Here is a 24,993-nt window from a genome sequence, read left to right as displayed (position 1 = left end):
GTTGTGCTAAGGTCTTGGGGCCTTCTAAGGTCTTGGAACCTGTTTCACATTCTTTATCATGTCACTGTTCCTCCAGGCTACTTGAGTATCCTAAAGATGAGACCACTGGTTTCTCAAGGAACTGAAATCCAGGAAGCAAGATGAAAGAATAGTGCCTTTATGGCCTACATTTAAAAGTTTTATTCTGGTTTTCTTTTTAAACAATGGGCTATTGATTCTCTCTCTCTCTCTCTCTCTCTCTCTCTCTCTCTCTCTGTATGTATGTATGTGTGTTGGGGCAAATGTTATTCAAGACAGGTACCATGGAGGGATACCATAGAGACAAACTATAACAGGGTATGATTACAGTTAGCAAATCACAGTTGAAAGAAAAAGAGTCAACTTTATGTAGGAACAGGAGAGATTATTCTTAATTTAGTGTGTGAAAATATCTTCTCAGTGACTCTAGTGGAGAAGAATGGGTGGGAAGGTCACTGAGGTATGTTGTGAGGTATGTTATGAGGTATGTTATGTTATGTTAGATCATGAGAAGTATGAGAAAATAAGTTTGATTTTGTTTTCTAGAAGCATGATTATTTTCTAGTTCCATTCATTTCCTGGCAAAATTTGTGAAGTCCTCATATTTAATACCTGAGTAGTATTCCATTGTATCAATGTACCACATTTCTGTATCAGTTCTTCCACTGAGGGTTATCTGTTTTTTTTTCTAGCTTCTGACAATTATTAATAAGGCTGCTATGAACATAGTGGAGCATGTGTCCTCGTGATATGGTGGAGCATCTTTGGCTATATGCCCAGTAATGGTATAGCTGGGTATTCAAGTGGAACTATTTCCAATTTTCTCAGGAACCACTAGATTGATTTCTAAAGTGGTTGCACCAGTTTGCAATCCCACCAAAAATGGAGAAGTATTCCTCTTTCTCTACATCCTCAAGAGCATCTGAGATTGCCTGAGTTTTTTCAGCTTAACCATTCTGATGTTGTAAGGTAGAATCTCAGGTTCGTTTTTCTTTGCATTTACCTGACGATTAAGAATCTTAAACATACATTCCTTCCTTCCTTTCCCTCCCTCTCTCCCTCCCTCCCTCCCTCCCTCCCTCCCCCTCTCTTTCTTTTATAGTTTTTGTATTTATTTATTTTAAACTACAGATTTTATTCCCCTCCTGATCTACCCTCCAACTGTTCCACAACCCATACCTCCTCCCTGCACCCCTGTCTCTACGAGGATGTCTCCAACCCCCACCCCTACCCCACCCCACCAGACCTCTAAACTCCCTGGAGCCTCCAATAACTTGAGGGTTAGGTGCATCTTCTCTTGACTAAACCCAGACTCAGCAGTCCTCTGCTGTATGTGTTCGAGGTCTAACAGCTAGTTTCTGCTGTCCAGTTGGTGGTCCAGTATCTGAGTGATCTCCAGGGTCCAGGTTAATTGAGACTGCTTATCCTTCTACAGGGTTGATCTTCTCCCCAGCTTCTTCCAGCTTTCCCCTAATTCAACCACAGCAGTCAGCAGCGTCTGTCCATTGGTTAGTTGCAAATATCAGCATCTGATTCTTCCAGCTGCTTGTTGGGCCTTTCAGAGGGCAGTCATAATAAGTTCATTTTGCACTCAGTAATAGTGTCAGGTTTTGAGGCTTCCCCTTGTGCTGTATACCACTTTGGCCTGTTGCTGGACCTTTTTTTCTTCAGTCTTCTCTCCATTTCCATCCCTGCAGTTCTTTCAGAGGGGAATAATTATGGGTCAGAGTTTTGACAGTGGGATGGCAACCCTACAACTCACCTCCAGCAGAGAAAGACAGGGCATCAAATGAGGATCTTAAACATTTCTTTAGGTGTTTCTTGGACATTTGAGATTCCCCAGTTGATAATTCTTTGTTTAGTTCTGTACCCCCTTTTTTTAAAAAAAAATAAGGATTTTTCCTGCTCTGGAGACTAACTTCTTGATTTCTTTGTAAATTATTGATATTAGTCCTCTGTAAGATATAGGGTTGGTAAAGATTTTTTTCCCAACTGTAAGTTGCCATTTCATCCTATTGGCAGTGTCATTTGCCTTAAAGAAGCATTTTAATTTTATGAGATCCCATCTGTCAATAGTTGATCTTAGAGCCTGAGCCATGGTTCTGTTCAGGAAACTTTACCCTGTGCTCATGTGTTTGAGGCCCTCCTTTGAGCCTAGTTATGACTGACCTCCTAGTGTCAGGCTGTCTCTGGGTATGGGAGAGGATCTGGTGTGCCTGAGCTGTGCGCCTGGTAGTAGAGGAACTTCTGGGAATCAAGATGTCTTGGTATGTGTGCAGGAGTGGAGAGGATACACTGGAACACCCAATCTGCCCCCAGGCACATTTAAGTATCTGGAGGAACATATGTCTCTGGCATGGCAGGAGGTCCTGTGTCCTCTGGGCCCTGGTGTGTGTGTGGATCCATTTTAGGACAGGTTTTGGGGCCAGTAGTATGTGTGTCTCACCTGTTACCCACCCTCCTGGGAGTCAAGCTATCTTTGGGTATGAGCAGGGTTGGGTTGTAGCTGGAGCATCTGATCTGCACCAGGGCATATTTGTGGACAGGAAGGAACATGTATTTCTGGCAAAGCATGAGGTCCTATATCCTCTGGGACCTGGGAATGACCACAACCTATGCACCCTGCTTTACTGGATTGGGGTTTTCTCTCTTAAAATAGATTCTTATTGACTTAGGGCATAGTATTCCTTTTGAGAGTCTCACAAGAAATTGGGAAAATGGACTAATCTTTGAAAAGTGATATACAACATTTACTGTTCCATTTCTATGTTCTGTGAAAATACAAGCTTAAATGAAGTCATGACCGGAACAGTCTGAAAGGCTTGAACAAATGACCTAGCTGCTTTGAAGTTGTCCTGGAAGCAAGTTTTTGTTTGCTTGCTTCAGGTACATTTATCATTTAGAAAAGCTAACAAGTATATTATTATTACTATTTTATTCTACATTATGAACAGGCCATAAAGGGACATAGCAGTTTTCAACTGATAACTCTTTAAAAGTAGAGGGCATATTGAAGGACAAACAAGTATCAAAATGGATTCCAGTAATGAAGGCATATAAGTAGTGTGGTCTTTCTGAGGAATAACAACACAAGTACCAAGCCATTCACATTTAATTTACAGCCATTCTATAGTTCTTTGTAACTATAATCATTTATGGCTCTCCACAAGAGAAAGCTTCCCCTCCCACAATCAGTGTCAGAGACAAAAGCAATGGAGATACTTGCTATTATACAAGTTCTTTCACTTGGAGCTCTCTTTTTCTGTGGGGTTTCCCTACTACTTAAGTAACTTCAAATTTTCAAGTGTGTAATACCGTACTCTCTTTGGACAGTAAGTCAAAAGCATTTTCCCTCTGAAAATACAAGCTTTAAACTTATAACTGTCATTGGCAGATCAATATAAAAATACAGTAGCAAGATACACTGGTGTATTTCCCTATTAAGAACTTCAAAATATAATTATCACCGAGACCATAATCCTTACATTAATTTTCATCCCAGTGTGAACAATTATTTGCTCATGTAAACATGTCTAAATAACTATAGATAAAATACAATCATAAATTTCTATAAAAGATAAAATGTTTTCTTAAAAAACAAAACAATAATAAGGCATCATTGCATTGTTTCAAATTTATGAAAATGGAAAAACCATCTGGCTGTTTCCAGTCCTGAGTTCATATGTAAAAAATGGCCCTAGTTACTGTATAAAGTCAGCAACCAATTCTTTCCCTTCGAAAAATGTCTTTTGGTACAGTAAGCAAGATATGTATCAACGGACAGGTGGTATTCTGTCCATTGATAAAATTATAGACCAGAAACTGACCAGTGCCACAGTACTGTTTTGCAAGCAGCTTTCTGTCAGGAGTGTAATCTGAGATAGCAATTTTTTTTCTTTACTCAAATATGAGCCATAAATAGTTACTCCTTAGGCATTCAATCATGTGAGGAGCTATCTTCTTTTGTCACATCATGCTGAACACCCATATTTGACTGATACTACATATTGCAGGCCCTGGCAAAATTGAGCAGCACCAGACTATTTGCCATTCAAATTAGACTTTTTATTCTTCTGGACTGGTAACTGGAAGTTTCTCTTCTATAACTTGATATCCCCACTGGATATGTTCTGCAATTTGGCAACCAAATAATTTTTTTTTTTGTCATTAGAAATAAAGAGAAGAGTTTTAGTTCTAGAATAGCACATTAATGGAGCCTGTTGGAAACCCAGATCATTGTCAACCAACTCTCTAATTTCATCAACCTTTTTCAGGGCATACTTTGTGTTTTCAGGAAGAACCATTATTATCCTCCCATGAAGATATTCAGCTAGAATTCTTTCTTTTTTTGAAGTCCACATACTTTATTGCACTTATCAATTGGTTGTGGAAAAGCATGTGCTGGGTTTCATCTTCTGGATTTGAAGCTTTATAAAGCATCCCACAGATACTATAGTATACTGCTCCAAATATTTTGTGTCTTAATCTATAATCAGCTGTTTTTCATCCAATTTCTCTAAGTCTTTCAGTTTAGAGGACTTTGGAATTGTTATCTCAAAATGAGAATTAGACTTCAGCTGAGAATGATCTGGTGGTATATACCTATTCTTTCATTACTGAGTACACTGTGCTGCTGATTAAGAGCTGATCCTAAACATTTTCGGTCCTCATCAATCTAGCTTGACTGAAAAGAGTTGAGACAGCAGCAGTGTTTTCTAATGGATTAGTCTCTACCTCAGACACTGAACATACTCTAAAATTTGATCTGGTGCTGACTCACAAGAATAGTTCATCATATTATCTAATAACAAGTCAGGAGGAGGTTTAATATGATTATCCAAATTACAACTTCCAGAAGCCATTTTTTGGTTTTATTAATTTCAATTGTAATATTATTAATTTTAACTTAATATTTAATTCCTTTCATTTTATCCTGTTGGCAAGCTACATTACCATGCAGTTTCATCTCTAAAAATGTACTTTGAGACTCAGGTTGAGGCATTTCTGAAACTAATGGTGATAAACCAGTTTGTAATAAGCTCAACTTAGGAGACACTTGAGAGTCCAATTTATGTTGCACAGAGTTAAATTTTGAGAGTTTAATTTTAGTCCAGTTGGAGTTCTTACTTGAGCTATTTATTCAACTTAATACACATTTCACAGGCTTTATTTTCTTACTGGAAAAAAAAGATTACACTGAACATTCTGATTTGTTTCTTTTTAATGGAGCATTTTTCTTTCAGCATCAGTTGTTCCAATTTTACTAATATAGGCTTCTCCTCATTTACACATGATGAATCCTTTCTCACCTCTATAGTATCTGATTCAATTTCATAGCAATTTCTTCACAAAGTTGGAGAATTCTATCTCTTTTGCTCTTTCCAGATTGCTCCAGGTCATGGTCAACATTGTGTAGGCACTAATGGCAGTGGGATTTGGGAGAATTTTGTGCTAGTATTCCCTTGTGTAAGAGCTGATTTCTTCAGTATATTTCTTTTAGAGACAACTGAAGTTCCTGCTTTTAATTTTCTAATCTCACCAGTTACAGGCACAGGTTTTGTTTCTTCTTTTCTAACAGTCTTATGGAGACATTTTTCAGATCCTTGGTTTTACTGAGAACTACAAGTAGAAGTTTTCTGATGCTGTACTTTGTGCTTCTTTCCTTTGGGAGAATTTTTACTTCATTTGTAACTGAATGTCTGTCCTCAAATCAGATTTATTTCAAGTACTTTTCTTTTCACATGCTTTTGATTTACTTTAACTTTATTACATTTATTTTGAATACTGTTACACTGTTCTCTTCTTTCTGGTTTCAAGTTCTGTTTAACTGTTTGAATTTGACCCCTACTGAGCAAACACCTGGTTGTACACTCTATTAACTATTGTGATCTACAGTTTACTTGTTCATTCCCTTTGAAGGTTCAAAGTGATAATTTTTCCTGACATAATTTCTTCTTTTTAGAAGATTCTTGTGATTGTCTCTTCACAGTTATCATATTTTTATTAATGGAGTTGGTAGCATTTTTATCAGCTGAACGTGATGCTGACATTGTACTCATTTGGGTTACAAATTGAGACTGATTTATTTTACTTTTGTTGGAAAATCTAACTGGAACCTTTATGACTTCCCTGGAATCCAATTTCTTTTCTGGACTGTTTTAAGAACCTTCAGTTTCTTGTCTGAAATTCTAATCTTTACTTTCTTCAGTAACTTTGGAGGAAATTTCTTTTGATTTCTCCTGAATGGACATTATGCCTGAGTAATGTCTTTCTTTCTGAGAAGTTTTTGAGGACTGTGTCCAGGTATATTCACATGCTAAGTACTTAGTATTATCACTAAGGAGTAGATCTTAAAAATCAACTTTAACTTATATTGATGTACATCTTCAACAAAAATACCAGGTTGTTTCAAGTAAGGTTGCTCTTGGCAATTTCTAAAACATGAGAAAAGCTGGCATGAATGTTGAAAGATATTTGCTTTTAGCTGGATGGGAAAAGAAAGTGTGAAGAAAATTCTGATTTAATATTTTCTGAAGTAAACTTCATTTAGATGCAATTTGTTTTAATTATGATTAGTTTCAGTCCTAACCCTATGACTAGAAGAGCTATTTATCACTGACCTTTCTGCTTTGATAAAATTTCTGAAAAGTTTTTTTTTTCTTCTGAAGTTGACAGCTACTGGATGTTGATGAATTTATAACATGTCTTATGGCTAACAGGTTTCTTTCCTTGTTTGCCAAGTTTGTTGGTTTGTTTCTTCTAGTTAATCTCCTTCACTCAGTAAAGTATTCTCTTAATATAGATTTCCTTTTGTGTTGCCATTTAGTTCTTTTCCCTCAAGATAGAATTTATGTTTCAGCCACCATAACTCAAGAAAATCTGATAAAATCTATTCCTTATAACCTCTTATTAACACATTCATTATATAGAACCTTCTTGCTATGTGCCCAGGGGTTGACCTGCAGCCCACAGGTCACCACATATCTGGGTACCCACAGATGTTCAGCTGCCATCCTGCAGCACACCTGGAAGCAAATTTTGATGAAACAACAACTTAGGCAGTCTTAGGCTGGGTCACCTAGGCTACTTCTTTTGTCAAGATTGCCTCCATTTTCTTTTTTCTTGGTGTCTTGTCCTTTTAAATATTTCTACAATTATATATATATATATATATATATATATATATATATATATATATATATATATATATGAGAGAGAGAGAGAGAGAGAGAGAGAGAGAGAGAGAGAGAGGGAGAGAGAATGTGCAACATGCACAGATCATTTAAAGTTGATTCTCTGCTCTTTGTTTGAGCAGGTTAAAGACATCTGTATTTCTTTGTAAGCTAGTTTTGACTATATAACCAAACAACAATATAAATCTCCATTCATGGTACATGAAAGAATTGGATGTAATAAGTCATGAGGACTCTGTAACCAACAAAATTGTTTGGCTATACATAGACATTTGAGTCTCAGCCAATATCAATATCAGGGATCAGCCTATATATTACATGTTTTGTTGGTCTTAATTTTTTTCTTTCTTTCTGCAGACAAAATCTTCAGGGTGCCCCATACTGGCATATATTATTTCTAACAATTTGGATGGAAGATAACAGCTTTTCTTTCCTGTTGAATCAAATGGAAAATCTCCCCAATGCAACGTTCCTCCTTTTTTCCATTCTGAAATTAGGAGTTCTATAGGCTGGGCTAATTCAACAGTCTTTTCTAAAAACCCAGTGCTTTTTTAACAGCGATGAGTCCTGTCTCACTGACTGTGAATATACTTGTATACACTGTGCCATTCATTGTGTTTCTCTCTACTTTAAACATGAATACAAAACCACTCCCTGCAGACTTTACTTTCTTATATTCAAACTAAATATTTCTTTCTATCACTTTTTTATACCCATCATTCCTTCTCTTTTATTATTTTTCAAACTCAATATTTTATCAGTTGAGACATTACATATAGGGAAGGAACTTAGAGGCTCTGTCCATATCCCAACTCCTGCTGAAGTATTCTGACTTCCAGACTGCTGAGTGCTTCTCCCACGTTGACCTGAATTGGGATGTGGCCTTCCCATGGACCACCTACTTCTCTCTAGTGTGCTTTAATCATGCTATCCTTAGTAGAAACCTAGAAACTGTAGCTACTGTTCCATGAGAGTCCAATATAAGAGCACCATTTTTAAATTAATTATTTCATTTATTTACATTCTCAGTGTTGTCCTCTTTGCTACTTCCTCATCCAAAAGTTCTTCACTCCATCCCACTTCGCCTTTGTCTCTGAGAGTGTTCTCCATCCCTCTGCTAACCACCAACCAGTAAGGGCTTCTCAAAAGAGCCACCTACCACATTTACTGTCTGTTGTTTTCTGCTCCTTTCTGGCTCTTTGGTTGGAAAATCTTCTAACAACCACTTTTTCCAGGCTCATTTCCCACAACTGTTCTGGGAAGGTTTTCACCATAGGGGCATGCCTGAAGTTCCAGTTTGCTTTCACTATTTTAAAGAGACCAGACCTCCTGTTTGGCGAGCCTGACTTTTCTCCACCATTCATCAGGGCCTTGGATAATATGCCTGTCACATTGGATATGACCTATAAAATGTGTGGTTTTCCTCCCTGCCACAAGCTCCCAGAAATAATGACTCTGAAACTCAAAGTAAATTTACAAACACTGTGGCCATATACTTTAATAATGCTTTCCTTATTTGGCTTGTTATCCAACTATCTCATAACTAATATCTCTGTTACTCTAATCTAAGTTCTGGCATGCTGTTAACCTTAGCTCTAATCTTATGATTCTGTCCTCCTTCATGTTCCCAGACAAATCCACCAGTGCCTGACTATATCCTAGAATCTTTCTTCCTACAAGAACTCCCTTCTCCTATTTTCAACCTCTACTATAGCTCAATCAGTTTTTATTGACAGGTTACATACACATACAGTACAAATATAGATGCTCTCCATGCTAAAATGTCTCACTCTCTGCATATGTTGTGAGTTTCTTTATTAATTTCTATCTACTAAATTAAGAAACTTTACTGACAAGGGATAAGATAAGCACTAATTTACCATATAGCAATATTTTATTAGGAGTCATTTTATTACTATAGTCCTATAGCAAAAGAGTAGTATTAGGGTTTTTCTTAGGTCCATGACTCACTTTATCTCACTCTCTTGCCACTTCAGGGGTGTTGGGTATGGTTTTTGTCTCATGGAATAGGCCTTAGTTACAGTTATAATTGGTTGCTTATTGGCCTAAGACTTGTTGTACCAGTTTGTTTACTAATTAAGATTTTACTGTATGAATGTAAGAGAGAGATTTTTAACTCATCTATGCAAGGGCATTTTTATTGCTTCCAATTTTAGCAGCTGTGAATAAAGATGTTATTAACATTTGTGTACAGTTTTTAATATAGATATACACTTTAGTTCACTTGCACTACATCTAAAATCTTGACTATGGAAAAAATAGAAAGCTCCATCTAGCATTATAAGAAAGTACTAATTTGTCTTCCATAATTTCTGTATCATTCTGCTTTGCCACAATTTTGTGTTGTTAGTGGTTTGGATTTTAGTCATTCTAATTATTGTTATTTTGATTTGAAATATTACAATGGCAAAATATTGAACCATTTTTAATTTCTATGTCTCTTCACTGTTCTATTTTACTCTATATCTTGTAGAAAAATAGCTTTCAAGCTGAGTATTGCCCTGAATAACTCTATTTTATAGTGTAGTAGTTTACTATATGTTGAATGTCCATGCTGCTTTGGAATAACTGTAAACTTTTGTGCAAGTAACCATCTTTAGCACCACAGCATGAATCATGAGTGAAAAAAATTATATAACTTAATCATACATGTAAAAACATGACACATGAAATCATCAGGGTAGATCAGGGACACCTGGGTACATGGCCATTTCAAGAATCTATTACAGGGCCCAGGCCAATAATTGAGCCCCACAGATCAGTGCAGATCACTGCCCCACCATCTATGTCACATAAAGGGTGATTATTCAACAAAAAGGGGTAACAGGACCGGCTACACTCTCTCCTACAATGATTGTGCATATATTACAAGACTCATGGGCTGTTGACTCTTTACTGTACCTGAAGCTTTATCTCATCAAAATACCTGCTACATGACATGGGCTATTTATACTGCCAGTTTCTCTGTTACTATCTTGTACATTACCTTGATTTCCTTTTAATTTAGTCTATCTTGAATTGGGTCAGCACTTCCCTTAACTTCTGTAAAACCTATCTAAGCATTTGCAGTAACACTTCTGATCATCTAAGTAATTATAACTAAAATACATTCTGAACAAAGTGAATTTAAATAAAGTATATGTGAATGCTTGAATGAGAGGAAAGGGAAGGCAGTAGAAGGATCAACAGAGAATAATTTTAACAGGAGGTGTGAACGTGTTTACTAACTCACACTCTTGTCTTTTCATTATTGTAATCCTTCACAGAACGATTCACTGTGAATGGCTTACAGAGGCCAGTTTTGGCTCAATTGGGTGGAAACCTAGAACTTAGTTGTGAGTTATCTCCTCCACAACAAGCAGAGCATATGGAAATTCGCTGGTTCCGGAATCGCTATAAGGAGCCAGTGTACTTGTATAGAACTGGTCAAGACCTACTTGGAGAAATTATCCCCAAGTATGTTGAGCGGACTGAACTCCTGAAAGGCGACATTGGAAAAGGGAAAGTAACCCTCAGGATCTTTAATGTGACTGTTGATGATGATGGATCCTACCATTGCTTTTTTAAAGATGGCAAGTTCTATGAAGAACACATCATGGAGGTCAAGGTCACAGGTAGGCAAGGATTTCTCTGTGACTGCTGTGTACTCATGATTCAAAGCCTATATACTATTGAGTAGATGGAAAATTCTTAGTGTTTTCTTCCTCTTATTGCATGCATTGGTTAACAAGCTGATCTCTATGCATTTCATTAATAAGAATATTACAGAACATAAAAAAAAACAAAAATTACTACAGTTCAGAAAATAGTTCTATCAGGAAAAACGTTCTTGTTATTGTAGGGTATACATTCTGATGCTTCGATATAATTGGAAATCTTGCACAAATGTTTAAGGTCCTTGACCTCAATTAATGTTTGATTGATAAATAAAGATGCTAGCAACCAATGGCTGGGCAAAGGCAGATGAGGCAGAGCACTTACAGTTGTGTATGCTAAGATGCAGGAGGAGGAAGAGAGAAATCAACATGTCTTGGAGAAGAGGACAGAAAAGAATTAGAGCTGCAGAGGTAAAACCATCTGAAATATGTGGGAAAGGAAAGCATGCCATGGAAGGGCTGCCCAGAAGTCTTTTGGGAAGCAAAGGTCAATGGGCATCAGAGAAGGTAACAGTGCAGCAAAGATTAAAATAGATTTAGAAGGTACTGAGCCAGGAGTACCTAAAGGAAAGGCATGATAGACACAGGAAGTTTAGAAGGACCCAGCCACTGAGCTAGTAAGGCCTGTTAAAGATAAGGTAATGTATGTGTCTTTTATTCAGTAATCAAAAGATTCCCTGGCTGGTGGCAGGCAGCATAGCCCATAAGGAGCATAATGGGGGAATAGAAAAAGAATACTTGTAACATGTTTCATCTAAATGTATTGTTAGATTTCAACATATCATGAGATTCCCTTTGGATTATTTTTCTATCCTTTCAAATATTTGTGATAATATTTTAGTATTTTTCTAGATAAACTAAATTTTTTAAAGTGTGCTTCTCACTAAAAATTTGGGTTTGAAAGGAGATTAGAAATATATGGGTAGATGTGATAAGGGGAAATTATCAGAATATTTTGTATAAAAATTCTTTAAATAAGGAAAGTGCTAAACTAAGAAATGGCTTTTTCCATTTCTATTTAAATCAATTCACTGACTATTCAATTCCCAATTAATTTTCTAAATTTTAAAATTTTAGCTGCAATTTTCACTACAATCAGATTTAGTGCTATATGTGAAATATAGACAACTATGTAATTTATATTCTTCTACTAGTTCTGAAATATTTTAAAGGAAAAAGAAGTAGAGGGAAAGTAGAGGGCTTAAAGGAAACTGAACAAACCCATACATACATGCACATATATGTAGGACTCTAGACCCAGATGATTTATTTTTATTGGCTGTCATGTAACACTGAACTCACAGTTTAAAGCCAAGGGACATGATATAGCCCATTGCCATTTTAGCAGTCATATATAACAAAGAGCTACTATGTTAGCACAGTATGTTAGTACCGATATAATTATTATTTTATTCTAGAGACATTTTACTAGAGAGATCAGTTTTGATACAGAGCATTAAATTTCTGTAAATTCTTTCTTTCCTAATACATTATGTAAGATTTATTTCTCAGACATTATCCTGAATGTTTTCCAAGAAGTTCATTTTTTCTAAATAAGTGAGTACTTTTCATACTATTAATGTATTACCTTTTTATAGGAAACATTTTATAAAATTACCTACAATTAAAATACACACAGTTTCAAATAAAGTTATTCCATAGGGTTTAAGATGAAACACATTTTCATAATCTCTTTGAAGGAGTTCAAAAGTAACTGGCTAGAATGCTAAAAAAATTTAAAGTATAATTTCTATGAGGTTCAAATATTTATTTCTGTTTATCATAATTGAAAGATTAAGATAAATTTCTATCACTGGGCAGATACTAAAAAAATATTTTAAATAAATGAATAAACAAGTTAAACAGGTCTTTTTCTCAGCCAACTTAATAGGACATGTTGCTGACTACATGTTATACCCTTTCCATCTAGCTCTTTAGATTTTCATGAGATTCTTATGTCAACCAGTATCCTGTAGTCTTTTGCCTATTAATGTGTCTTTTGAAACTGGTATTAAAATTGAAAAGAACTTTTATTGTTGTATCATGTCCCCTTCCATGTGTACCTGACATTAGTATTTTCCTGTTTTGTTCTCAACCAGGCACAAGCTCAGACATACAGATTTTTATGCATCCCCCTAACACCAAAGGTGTGATGTTGGAATGTCAGTCAGGAGGTTGGTTCCCAGAGCCTCACATGGAATGGAGAGACAGCAAAGGAGATCTCATTCCAGCTACATCAAAATCTCATTCACAAGATGAAAACAAAACCTTCACCATGAAAATGGCCCTCCTTGTTGAGTCCAATTCCTACTGGAATGTTACCTGCTACATTCAAAACCTTGTAACTCATCAAGAAGAAAGCATAAGTATTGTCCTACCAGGTAAAGCATGAGGTTTTTTTGTTTGTTTGGTTTTGGTTTTGTTTTGTTTTGTTTTGTTTTCAGTAACAGGCATTGTCACACATACTTATTATTCTTTTCTTTCTTGACTTAGTGTCTAAGGATTTATTTTCTCATGGTCTTACTTATCACTTAGTGTGAAATTACTCACCTTTTCCACTTATTATTGTTATCACTCCCTATCTATGACTACTATAGTTTCCATTTCTGTCTTTATGAGAAAATATCATGGTCATGGACAAATTGGGATTGGGGAAGAGTCTATTTGGATTACACTGCTACATCTTAGTCCACCACCAAGGGAAGACAGAACAGGAGTTCAAAGTAGGCAATTGGAGGTAAGAACTGAAGTAGAAACCACAGAGGAACACAGCTCACTGGCTTTTTCTTCCTGGAATTTACAGTTTGGTTTCTTAAAGATGGCTGTAGCCATCCCTGTTGGGATAGGCCTACCACATTCATCATTTATCAAGTAATGGGAACAAGCCAACTTACGAAAGCAACTACTCAATTAAGGTTTTTCTTCTAACATGACTCTAGTTAGTCTTAAGTCAACAAAACCAATTGGTATATTGACATTGATGTTTCCAAGCTATAGCCTTTGACATCCTCTCTTCTAATTTCTTTCTATCCCAGGGCTTTAAATACTGCGGGAACTCTAAAGAGTTCCAAAATTTATATCTACTCTTACTTTTATCATCTTAAAACTCATAAGTTGAACCAAATGTCTATTAAATATAATAAAATAAGCATTTGAAAAACTAAATTCATGGTTAATCCCATGCTTGCTTAATTTATTTTGTGTAGTGGAATTTTGTATTTGTAGTTTCTCAGAAATCTCAGAAGTCTTTACCTTGATGTCCATTTTCTATTACATTCACATAAACAGAATAATATTGCTAGATCTTCCTTAAAATATACCCAGAATTGTCCAAGTCAGGTAGTCCTAATGAGGCCAGTTTACTCAAATATTCTAAAAAGAAAAATAGGAATAAAACCCAATAAAAAACTAGAAAAAAACTGAGACAGAGAAATGAAGTCATCAGCTTAGTAATGGGATCCTCCTAAATCATCGATTCTCACCATGTTTTCATTGTTATCTAAGTCAGAATTATGGTTTATGAATTTGAAAAAGCTCTTTTAAACTGTTCTGGTTCTAAGCTAGTTTAAGATGGTTTATTTTGAATGTAGAGATAGGATAATTTACTTTAGATATCTGTGCTTAATGTCTTGAAATTATTCACTATTTACTTATATTTAAACATCTAGCAATATTTAACTCATCTCTTTCTTTGGTAACTACATGTTCTCATCTCCTAATGTTTTCCATCTCCATCTTGTCTAGTTAAATATCATGCAGATGAGCTCTATCTAAAGTTATTTTTATCTAGTAGTTTCCTCTTCCAACATATTTCAAATTAAACTAAATTTCCTTATTCACTTTAATTACATATTCAAATCTTGCATCCTAATAAGCATTAATTTGATAACTGACCTGAACCATATGACTCACCTGCCTCCATGCATCAGGGAGTCCATGTTTCTTTTCCCTTTTAATTGTCTTCCTTTCTTTTTTGTTTTTTTTTTTTTGTTTTTAAATCTATTATGCAACAGTAGGATTATGCCATTTCTTTACATCTGTGTCCTTTGCAAAAATAAATCCTTGATGATTTTATACCCTAACCCACTTAACTGATTTAAATACTAGATGTCATGTTTTAATTGATGAAACAATACTTGTTGTTTGGATTAAATGAATCAAGCAAACAAAACATGGGTTGGAAGCATACATCAGAATTGGTTTCTACTCTGAAATAGCTAGATACTACCTGGAAGATACTATTAAAAAGATTAAACCTACTGATTTAGTAAAAAAAAAAACATGTATGTATGTATGTATGTATGTATATTCAACTATGTATAATCTATAGTAACATACATGTATATATGTGTGTGAGTGTGTGTGCGCATGTGTAAAAATTGAAGTATTTGTTAATTTATATCTTCATTGAGTAACAAAAGGTATATTTTATTATGTAGTAATATCTTTATGCACTTGTGAATCCTAAATCACATAAGTTTAATTAACAAAAACATTGGAGTTTGTGTTGTAGTTTAAGAAATATATTTAAGCATATTTGCATTCAATGAACAGAAAGAAGAATGAAGATGAATAACAAAGAAAAGATCTTGGTCAAATGTAATCATATAGGAATTTGCTACTGTCTGACTGGCAGGCTAGGAAAATTCCAATTTCAGCTCATTGTGAAAGAAGGGATGAGAATTTATCTAGGAATGGAAATTCTTGTGAGTTATGTGTGAGAAAGTACAAACGAAATACAGGTTTATTCCACAGGAAACAAGTTTTCAGAATGATGTAAGATGATTCAAGATGTTCTCCAAATCAGCATCCTGCTGGACAAAATCGTGTTTTAGAGAGTATAGAGTTTTTAATCTAGGAATAAAGATATGAAATTCATATGAGAAACAGAAAAGGAAAATTTACAAATACCTAAGTCTCTAGATATATTCAATATCATTACCCAACATCCAATGAATACATTAAAATGAGAAGTACATATTGTGGTATTTCAGATGTGAGTGTTACAGCACTAAGTTGAAATGACTTTATATTACTCTTTGGAAGCCTACATCTGAGCATTGCAGGAGATTTTGATCTTAAGAATCTCTAAGATGACAAAAGTTTCTTCCTTTTACCAAGTAGTCTTATGAGGCAAAATGGATGGGAAGAAATAAGGGAGATAATCTTTACATATGCATATAGCAGACTCACTCTAAATTCTACCTGGCTTATTTTTACTCAGATCATGTCCTGTTCTGAGCCCAACTCACTATGACTACCTTGCCATACTTGCCTATAACTAATATTTCATGTAGTAGTCTTTTAAATAATATCATGCATCAGATTAACCAGGCATTTCTAACTAGGTATGTCCATCTCAAGGTTTCTAAGTGGTAAGATTTGTCACTCATTGTTTTAGGTGAACTGTTTTCATGGAAAATTATTTGGATAATGATTCTGAGTATATCATCATCTGTGATGATTGCCTTTCACATGACAGACTGTGTTAAACAACATCTAGTACATGGTAAGTAGGGCTGACAGTGGGAACTTACTTTGGAGGAAAAGACATATTTAAATCTAGTCCAGACAGTTTTTACAGAAAGTCATAAACTCCTGAGTTTACATTATACACACACACACACACACACACACATATATATATATATATATATATATATATATATATATATCCTTACCAGTTTTTCTGATGCTGTATATCCCGCTTTGCTTGTGTAGCTTCTCACAATGCTGATTTTTTTTAAAGGATGCTGCCTTTGTGCTAATTAAGTTTAAACCACATCTATTTATGTTGATTGCCATCCATGTTGTGTATGTAATCATACAAGCTGCAATAAGTCATTCAGAAACACAGCTATCTATTTTGAATCATCTATGTGCAAATAAGTACTCTCTCTTTTAACCATAATCTTGCAAGTTATCTCAAATAAGTTCTGGTTCACTAATATAGACTTACATGGAATCTTCTATCTGTCATTGGTACTTTTATAAAGTGAATAAATTTTCTTTTGTCAACCTAGGACTATTTCCAGAGCAATCATAACATATCACATCACATATTTTTAAAAATATGTGATGTGAGGATAATCAATCTGAAAGTAGGGCTCTGTGCTGGAAAAACTCAATATCTATACCTTTGTCAATGAGAAAAGGAAGGAGGAGGCTCTTACCTGTAGTGAACAGTTGTATGATCAGTGTGGTGCGGTATAAATCATGCAAACAAGACTGCGATATCTGAGAGAAGAATATCATTTAAAAAGAATGTTCCTCACATTGGTCTTCCTTCTTCTTGGTTTTCTTGTGTTTTGCAAATTGTATGTTGGGTATTCTAAGTTTCTGGACTAATATCCATTTANCAGTGAGTGCATATCTAGGGACTTCTTTTGTGATTGGGTTAATTCACTAAGGATGATATCCTCCAGATACATCTATTTGCCCAAGAATTTCATAAATTCACTGTTTTTAAAAGCTGAGTAATACTCCATTGTGTAAATGTACTACATTTTCTGTATCCATTCCTCTATTGAGGGACATCTGGGTTCTTTCCAGCTTCTGGTTATTATAAATAATGAACATAGTGGAGCATGTGTCCTTATGACCAGTTGGAACATCTTCTGGGTATAGGCCCAGGAAGGTATTGGTGGATCTTCCAGTAGTACTATGTCCAATTTTCTGAGGAACTTTCAGACTGTTTTCCAAAGTGGTTGTACAAGCTTGCAATCCCACCAGCAAAGGAGGAGTGTTCCTCTTTCTCCACATCCTTGCCAGCCTCTGCTGCCACCTGAATTTTTGATCTTAGCCATTCTGTCTGGTGTGAGATGGAATCTCAGGGTTGTTTTGATTTGCATTTCCATGATGATTAAGGATGTTGAACATTTTTTTCAGGTGTTTCTCAGCCATTCGGTATTCCCAGTTGAGAATTCTTTCTTTAGCTCTGTACCCCATCATTGGGAAGAGATGCCCCCTGGTCTTGCAAACTATATATGCCCCAGTACAGGGTAATGCTAGGGCCAAGAAGTGGGAGTCTGTGAGTAGGGGAGCAGGGGCAGGGAGAGGGTACAGGGAACTTTCAGGATAGCATTTGAAATGTAAATAAAGAAAATATCTAATAAAAAAGAAGAAGTAGTAGTAGTAGTAGTAGTAGTAGAAGAAGAAGAAGAAGAAGAAGAAGAAGAAGAAGAAGAAGAAGAAGAAGAAGAAGAAGAAGAGGATGTTCCCGCTAGGTGGTGGTAGGACACACCTTTAATCCCAGCACTCGGGAGGCAGAGGCAGGTGGATTTCTGATTTTGAGACCAGCCTGGTCTACAAAGTGAGTTTCAGGACAGCCAGGGCGACAAAGAGAAACTCTATTTCAAAAAAATACAAAATACAAAATAAAAATAAATAAATAAAAAGATTGATCCTGGTCTAAAAATATTCATTACACAGTATAGTGAGAAGACAAAGTTGTTGAATGAGGTGTGATTCATCAGAATGTGGAAGTGTACATCAAATACCTGGTTAACTATATATTGCAATATTGGAAATATATTCATATTGCAGAAAATCATAAGAAACCTCTAGCAGAAGTCACATGCCTTTACTGTTGGTCATAAAACATGAAAAGCAGATTTGTCTGCATTTTAATAAAGAATTTACTCACATGATTGAGGGATGATTTAAAATTTTCTGGCACATTGGTCAGTATCAGAAGACAGAATATAAATTTAAGGCCTTATTAGCCCTGAATTGGATGTAGGGTTGATAAAGAACTTTTCCCATGTATATGTTGCCATTTTGTCTGATTGACAGTGTTCTTTGCCTTATATACGCTTTTCAGTTTCATGAGATCCCATTTATCAATTATCTTAGAGCCTGTGCCATTAGAGTTACCTTGTGCCAATGTTTTTGAGGCCATTTCCCACTTTTTACTCTATTAGATTCACCATCTCTAGTGCAGGTCTTTGATCTACTTGGACTTGAGGTTTGTACAAGGAGATAAAAATGGATCAATTTTCATTCTTCTACATGTAGACACCCATTTAGACCACCACCATCTGTTGAAAATGCTTTATTTTTTTCACTGTACTATTTGGAATTCGTAAAAGATCAAATAACTGTGGGTATTAGATTTATATCCAGGTCTTCTTTTTTTTCCATTAATCTACATGTCTTTCTCTGTACCAATAGCATGTGGCTTTTAACACTGTTCCTCTGTAGTACAGCTTGAGCTCAGGGATGGTGATTCCCCAAGATGTTCTTTTATCATTGAGAATTGTTTTTGCTATCCTCAGTTTATTCGATATTAAGTTGAGACTTCCTCTTTCTGTATCTAAGAAATGAGTTGGAACTTTGATGTGGATTACATTGAATCTGTAGATTTCTTTTGGTATGATGGCCATTTTTACTATGTTAATATTATGGATCTATGAGCATGGGAAACCTTTCCATCTTCTTAGGTCTTCTTCTGTTTCTGTTTTGTGGAATAGTTTGAGAAGTATTGGTATTAGATCTTCTTTTTAAGGTCTTGAAGGACTAGTATAATTCTGCACTAAAACCATCTGGCCCTGAGCTACTTGTTTGTTTGGAAAATTTTAAAGGATTGCATCTATTTCCTTAGGGGCTATAAAATTGTTTATATTGCTTACTTGGTCCTGATTTAACTTCGGTATATGGTATCACTCTAGAAATTAATCCATTCCATCTACATTTTCTAGTTTTCTATAGTATAGGCTTTTATACTAGGTTGTGATGATTGCTTTTCAATTTCCTTCATTTTTGTTATTGCACCTCCATTTTAATTTCTAATATTGTTAATCTAGTTACTGTCTCTGTACCCTTTAATTTGTTTGGCCAATGGTTTCTTTATCTTGTTTGTTTCCGCAAAGAGCCATCTCTTAGTTGTGATGATTCTTTATATCACCAATAAAATACAAGAGATAGAAGAGATATTCTCATGTATAGAAGATAGGGAGAAGGGACACATTGCCATGGACAGTCAACCTCCCTCAATTTGTGGAAGAAATGAGGGGGTTCTAGTTACAGGTGGGTAAGGAATTGATGACAAACATACAGGAACACAAGGGAGTGCTGTATCTGGATGTAATTCTTCTCAAAGCAAGCACTAGTCTTATCTTTTACATAATACAGAATGCATACAAAAAACTAACAGGAACCAACTGGGATAAAAATCAATGTTATCAATTGGGATCAAAAGCAGCCCATCTAAGGTCAGTTTAATCTTAGAAGCCAGGGGCAAGAGCTTCACACCCTTGCCATAGTTCCAATTCTAGTCTATTGTATAGTCCACATTCCCCCTAGGCCATTGTAAATTCCTGTATATGGGTGTATAACTCAGCTATCTATAGTTCTAAGTATCTCCTCTAGTTCCTTCTCAGACCACAACCTTCCTTCTTAGTAGATAATTGTAAATTCTCGCATATGGGAGTAGCTCGGCTATTATTCTAAGTGATTGTGTGTGTGTTGGTGGGAGGGGACTTTCTACTAATAAGTAATGTAGTCTGCCATACATAACTATAATGAAAATTCTAATTATACTTTGATAAGCTTGCCCTGAGATTTCTAACTCTTATCCAGTAAAATACTGTAAGAAAGCATGCAAGACCCTCCACACTATTTCAGGGACAAATGTGGGGGGATTCTAGCTATGGAAATGCCAAATTTCGAGGAGACTAAGTTTCCATGAACTTTTCACCTCGGGACTGCTTCCAGGCTTTTGGGACCTGTCAAACCTGTCACTACTGGAGTGGATGTAGCAACACATGACATCACCTAAGTAAGTGATGGTCTACTCTTAAGGTGCAGCACCTCTTGAGAAACCAATATTTACATTAGAATTATAAAAAGCATCTGGACAACCCACTATATTTTCCCCATTTTTGTCCAATTAAAAAGGCTCTCTTATAGTAACAAATAATACATAGTAGGAACTATTTTGAAAAAATAAAAAAAATATTAAGTATGAATTATATTCAAATGTCTAGCCTATTTGTCTGTTGTAACTGGATGTGGAACTTTATTATCAAATCTTTCTTAATGTGTCTACAGTTCTGTACCTAAATCATCTTCAATTCTAATATGTAATATCATCCTAAGATGATCTTTAAAATCGAGATCATATTCAGTGTTAAACAACTTATTAAGTTTATTTGTGAGATTATAACTCTCTACTGCATCCAACCAGAGATATGAGAAGGAATCAAATACTACCTGAGTATGCAGAAAGCACAAAGACCCAGCTTCCAAATGATATAAATGATGGAGATATCAACCACCTGCACAACCCCCAAAATTTCTTATAACTTTGGAGCATCTATCTTCAGCCTCTGACACAGTACATCTGACATACCTTATGTAAATCAGAAGTTGAATATCCTGAGTCTGTTTGTACCTTTTGGATAGGTATCTGTCTATAGATGAAATTAGGGTAATTCTTGCAGAGTGGCAATCTTACCACAGTTGAAGTCACTCCCCTAGGTGGTTTTGATGCTCAATATCTTCTTGGAAATGGAATGGGAGTACTCTCAGGAACAGATATGCCTCATAGTCAAAAGATTTTTTAGTACTGCAATAACATTAAATGCCATATTCTGTGGATCTCAGATGATTTTGCAGACCATCAATCTATATATAGCATAACTGAATTGTCAAACATTGATGGTTATTTTAGCTATTTACTATTTGAATGACCTTAAAAATATTTTTTTGTAATTGACTAAATTAGAATATAATATGTCCATGAATGTCACTGAGAATTAACTTCTATTTTTTTATCATCCTAAACAGTTCATAATAGATGCTATAAAACTGTGTCTAATGTTTATATCCTTAAATGAATTGCATAGGCATAATACCTGTCTAAGAGTAACAAAATTAATATTAAATTTTGTATCAATATAGAAAGATGTATTTCAATCAATACCTTAAATCTTCATCATTATCCAAAATTTTGCATCCATGTAACAAAATTAAACTCAATGCCATATATATATATATATATATATATATATATATATGATTATGGATATAAAATGCTTTGATTAAGAGTAAATTTAATAATCCATATCTATTTATCTATCTTATATTACGGCCTTTTGTCTTTTTGACCCTCTCTATTTTACCTAAGAAAGAAGGATAGAGAAGAAGATAGGAAAGATAGAAGACATACCTGACTGTAACCTCTCTATTTAGTTTCTTCCATGTCTAAAACTATACTTATTTGTAAATTATCCCTTAACATGACATCGTAGCTATAGTTCATAAGCTAACCAAACCCAGACACCCTAATTTAAGGGACTGGGTTGGCAAATTTTTTTATGATTGCTTCTTGCTGAATTGGAGTGAAGAATTTCTTTAAAAAATAGTCTTAAGAAAGCTAGCTATTGCATTTGTTATCAGTGTCTGTATGTTGAGAAAGCTCAGGACTTAACTGAAGTCCTGACTGGAACTACCTGAAAGACTATATGAACTAAGGTCATCAGGGGTTATCAGCCATTTCAAAAGCTGTTCTGGGAGCAAGTCTGGAAACAGCATCAGTTGAGGCAGGACCAAGCAGAGAGCTGAAATAACATGTTGTTCTATCATCCCTGTGCGTAATAGTCAGGGTTGCCCTCTTTACCTTTCATTATGTAATATATGAACCTTATAACCAATATTTAGTCTTATAAAGATATTTTAGGAATGGTGCAAGGTACACAGATCAGTTAAGGATGAATTTTTTGCTACTTGTTTGAGCAGGTAAAAGAGCTGTCTTTTTGATGAATTAACTTGATCAATAACCAAATGCTAACACATCTTCATTCATGCCATATGGAAGGATGTCATGATGAATTTTGGTGATTCTGTAGCAAACAAGGTTTATAGGCGATCTATAGGTGAAGTTTTGGCTAGAGACATTTTTCTATCTCAGCCGTTTCAGGGCTTTTCCCATGTAAAGGGATTATCAGATTATAGTACCTATCCTATATGACCTTGAATTTTTCTTTCCTATCTGCAGCCTAGACCTTCAAGGGGTCTTCCTCTATCATGTCTGATTCAAATTACTTTGGAAGGATACCAAAGCCTTTTTTTTTCTTTTCTGTTAAGAAATATACAGAGCCTCTCTCGTAAAATACCAAGTCCTTGGCCCAGAAACCCAAAGCCATTAATACTATGGATTGATTCAATTCAGCACCTTCTTTCTTCCTTAGGCCTCCTCTTCTTTGTCCTCTCACACAGAGAATTTGTAATACCATTATAACCACCAAACTTACAACCAACTTCATTTTGATCATTAATACAATTTAAAATTAAAACAATTAAAAATAAAAATTATTATTTATTGAAATGGGGCATCTCTGTAGCCTGAGCCAACCTAGATTGTGTATAGACTAGCTTAGCTTCAGACTCAGAAAACCTAATTTTGTCCATGTCTTTGTCTCCTACACTTTGACATCAAAGCCTTGTTATATTTATTCAGTTATGCATACTTAAAAACATTTAAAGCAATTTCTATGATTTTCTCCTTTCTATCCTTAAAAACAATTAGAGCAATTTTCATTTTTTTCTCCTGTAGATATTAATATCTTTTTGGATGTATATACATATATCCATTTTCTCTTTACATAAATTGAATTAATATCCTTTTCTATGTAACTTTAATTAACTTCCCTTCTATTTACTATATAAGCCTGTCCTCAGGCCAACATATGTGTCACATGCCAGGATAAACAGTGCCAGAATTCCTCTGGAGCTAATATTCAAAGAACCCAGTTGGTTAGGATAGCATTGACTTCTTACATTTCCATCTATTGTATATTTTTTCCTTATTCTATTTTGGTTACACTGGCCATGCAGCCTTGCTCTTTGCCCTCTGAGCAGCCTGTATTCATTTCCCAGCAGGGGCTCCTAGCATGTACAGCAAGTTGTGTGGTTTGGTTTTTGGGTCATAGCTATGTCCTAGCTTACACAATGAACTCCAGAACTATGTGCACCAATTTAACACATATTTTGTCCTAGGTCCAAACCTATATGACTTGGAAAAAAACAGCACAGCTTTGCTAAGTAACCAGATCTCCTCATCGCCTCATCTTAATGGGAAAATGTGTTTTACATTGTTATAATGTATTTTTTCGCCATAAGTTTATGGCTATATCAGCCATGCATGGTCTTAATTTTCCTGTAAGAACTTCAAGACCTGTACATTTAAACTATGTTGTGCTTTGCTTTATCTGAAAAAATGTCCTGGATCCTTTAAATTGGAAATTTAACTCTTGAAGTAGCTAAATGGCAGGCCAAGAATTTTGATTTGAGAATGGTGAGATCTGCTCCAGTCTCAAACATTCCTTCAATTTCAACATTATTTCTCAGTATACTTAGCTTGAGCTTCTGTTCCACTATAGAAGTTTGCTAAAATCTTCATTTTGTGGCCCTTTTAAGATTTTTGAATTGTCTATAGAATTTGTGTTGACTTTGCTATCTGGTCTGTTTTTAGAACAGTAGTTTTTAATAGTCCTGAGGAAAAGAAGTTTACCTATTTAGCATTGGGGCCTGCAAATAGCCCCTCTGGGAGGATTTTTATTTACCCATTTGTTGTGTTTGCTTTATATTCATTAATCCAGGGTCCAACTTTGCCACATATTCCAGGAGACATAGGCTCCCTTTTGTAATTCATTTATTTCTCTGTGCAGTTTCTTTTGAAATATTCTTACCACAATTAAGACATTTGAGATTTCAGATTGTCTCAAGGCCTGTAGTGGTAGCTTCTCTTATTACGTTCATATTAGGTGAATGAGGTCTAACATCAACCTTATGTCTAATTCTCTCATCTATAGATGCCAATCTAACTGCAACTGTCTGATTACTTTGCATTCAGCATTCACATTTTCAAAAGATAAAGACTCAATTAGTGCCTTTCTTGCTAATGGATCTTGTTGGGCTTCACCCTCAACACAGGATTGGACTTCTCAACTGGAAGCAGGGATACTTGGAAGGTGCATAATAAACACACACAGACAACTTTTTAGGTTACAATTTGACAGACAAGTTTCAAGGCTTGATGTTACACTCCTCCCTCTCCTCCCTCTCCCTCTCCCTCTCCCTCTCCCTCTCCCTCTCCCTCTCCC

At 35.3% G+C, this 24,993-nt stretch overlaps 1 protein-coding gene and 1 pseudogene across 1 annotated transcript in view; one reads left to right on the top strand and one right to left on the bottom strand.

Moving 5' to 3' along the window:
- Positions 1 to 3,732: 3,732 nt before the first annotated feature.
- Positions 3,733 to 6,362, bottom strand: LOC110315129 (annotated as a pseudogene).
- A 3,529-nt stretch (positions 6,363 to 9,891) lies between these two features.
- The window catches only part of LOC110315127 (selection and upkeep of intraepithelial T-cells protein 2-like), a 55,133-nt gene continuing 40,031 nt past the window's right edge, over positions 9,892 to 24,993 (top strand). The window contains exons 1-4 of the mRNA XM_021189262.1: positions 9,892 to 9,931; positions 10,499 to 10,846; positions 12,988 to 13,269; positions 16,290 to 16,397. Of these exons, the coding sequence (XP_021044921.1) occupies positions 9,892 to 9,931; positions 10,499 to 10,846; positions 12,988 to 13,269; positions 16,290 to 16,397 (778 nt within the window). The remainder of the gene's footprint in view (positions 9,932 to 10,498; positions 10,847 to 12,987; positions 13,270 to 16,289; positions 16,398 to 24,993) is intronic.

The sequence above is a fragment of the Mus pahari genome, unplaced genomic scaffold, assembly GCF_900095145.1.
Source record: "Mus pahari unplaced genomic scaffold, PAHARI_EIJ_v1.1 scaffold_6746_1, whole genome shotgun sequence".
NCBI classification, from domain to species: domain Eukaryota; kingdom Metazoa; phylum Chordata; class Mammalia; order Rodentia; family Muridae; genus Mus; species Mus pahari.
The sequence above is the reverse complement of the archived record's forward strand: the minus strand, read 5'-3'. Positions and strand labels throughout refer to the sequence as shown.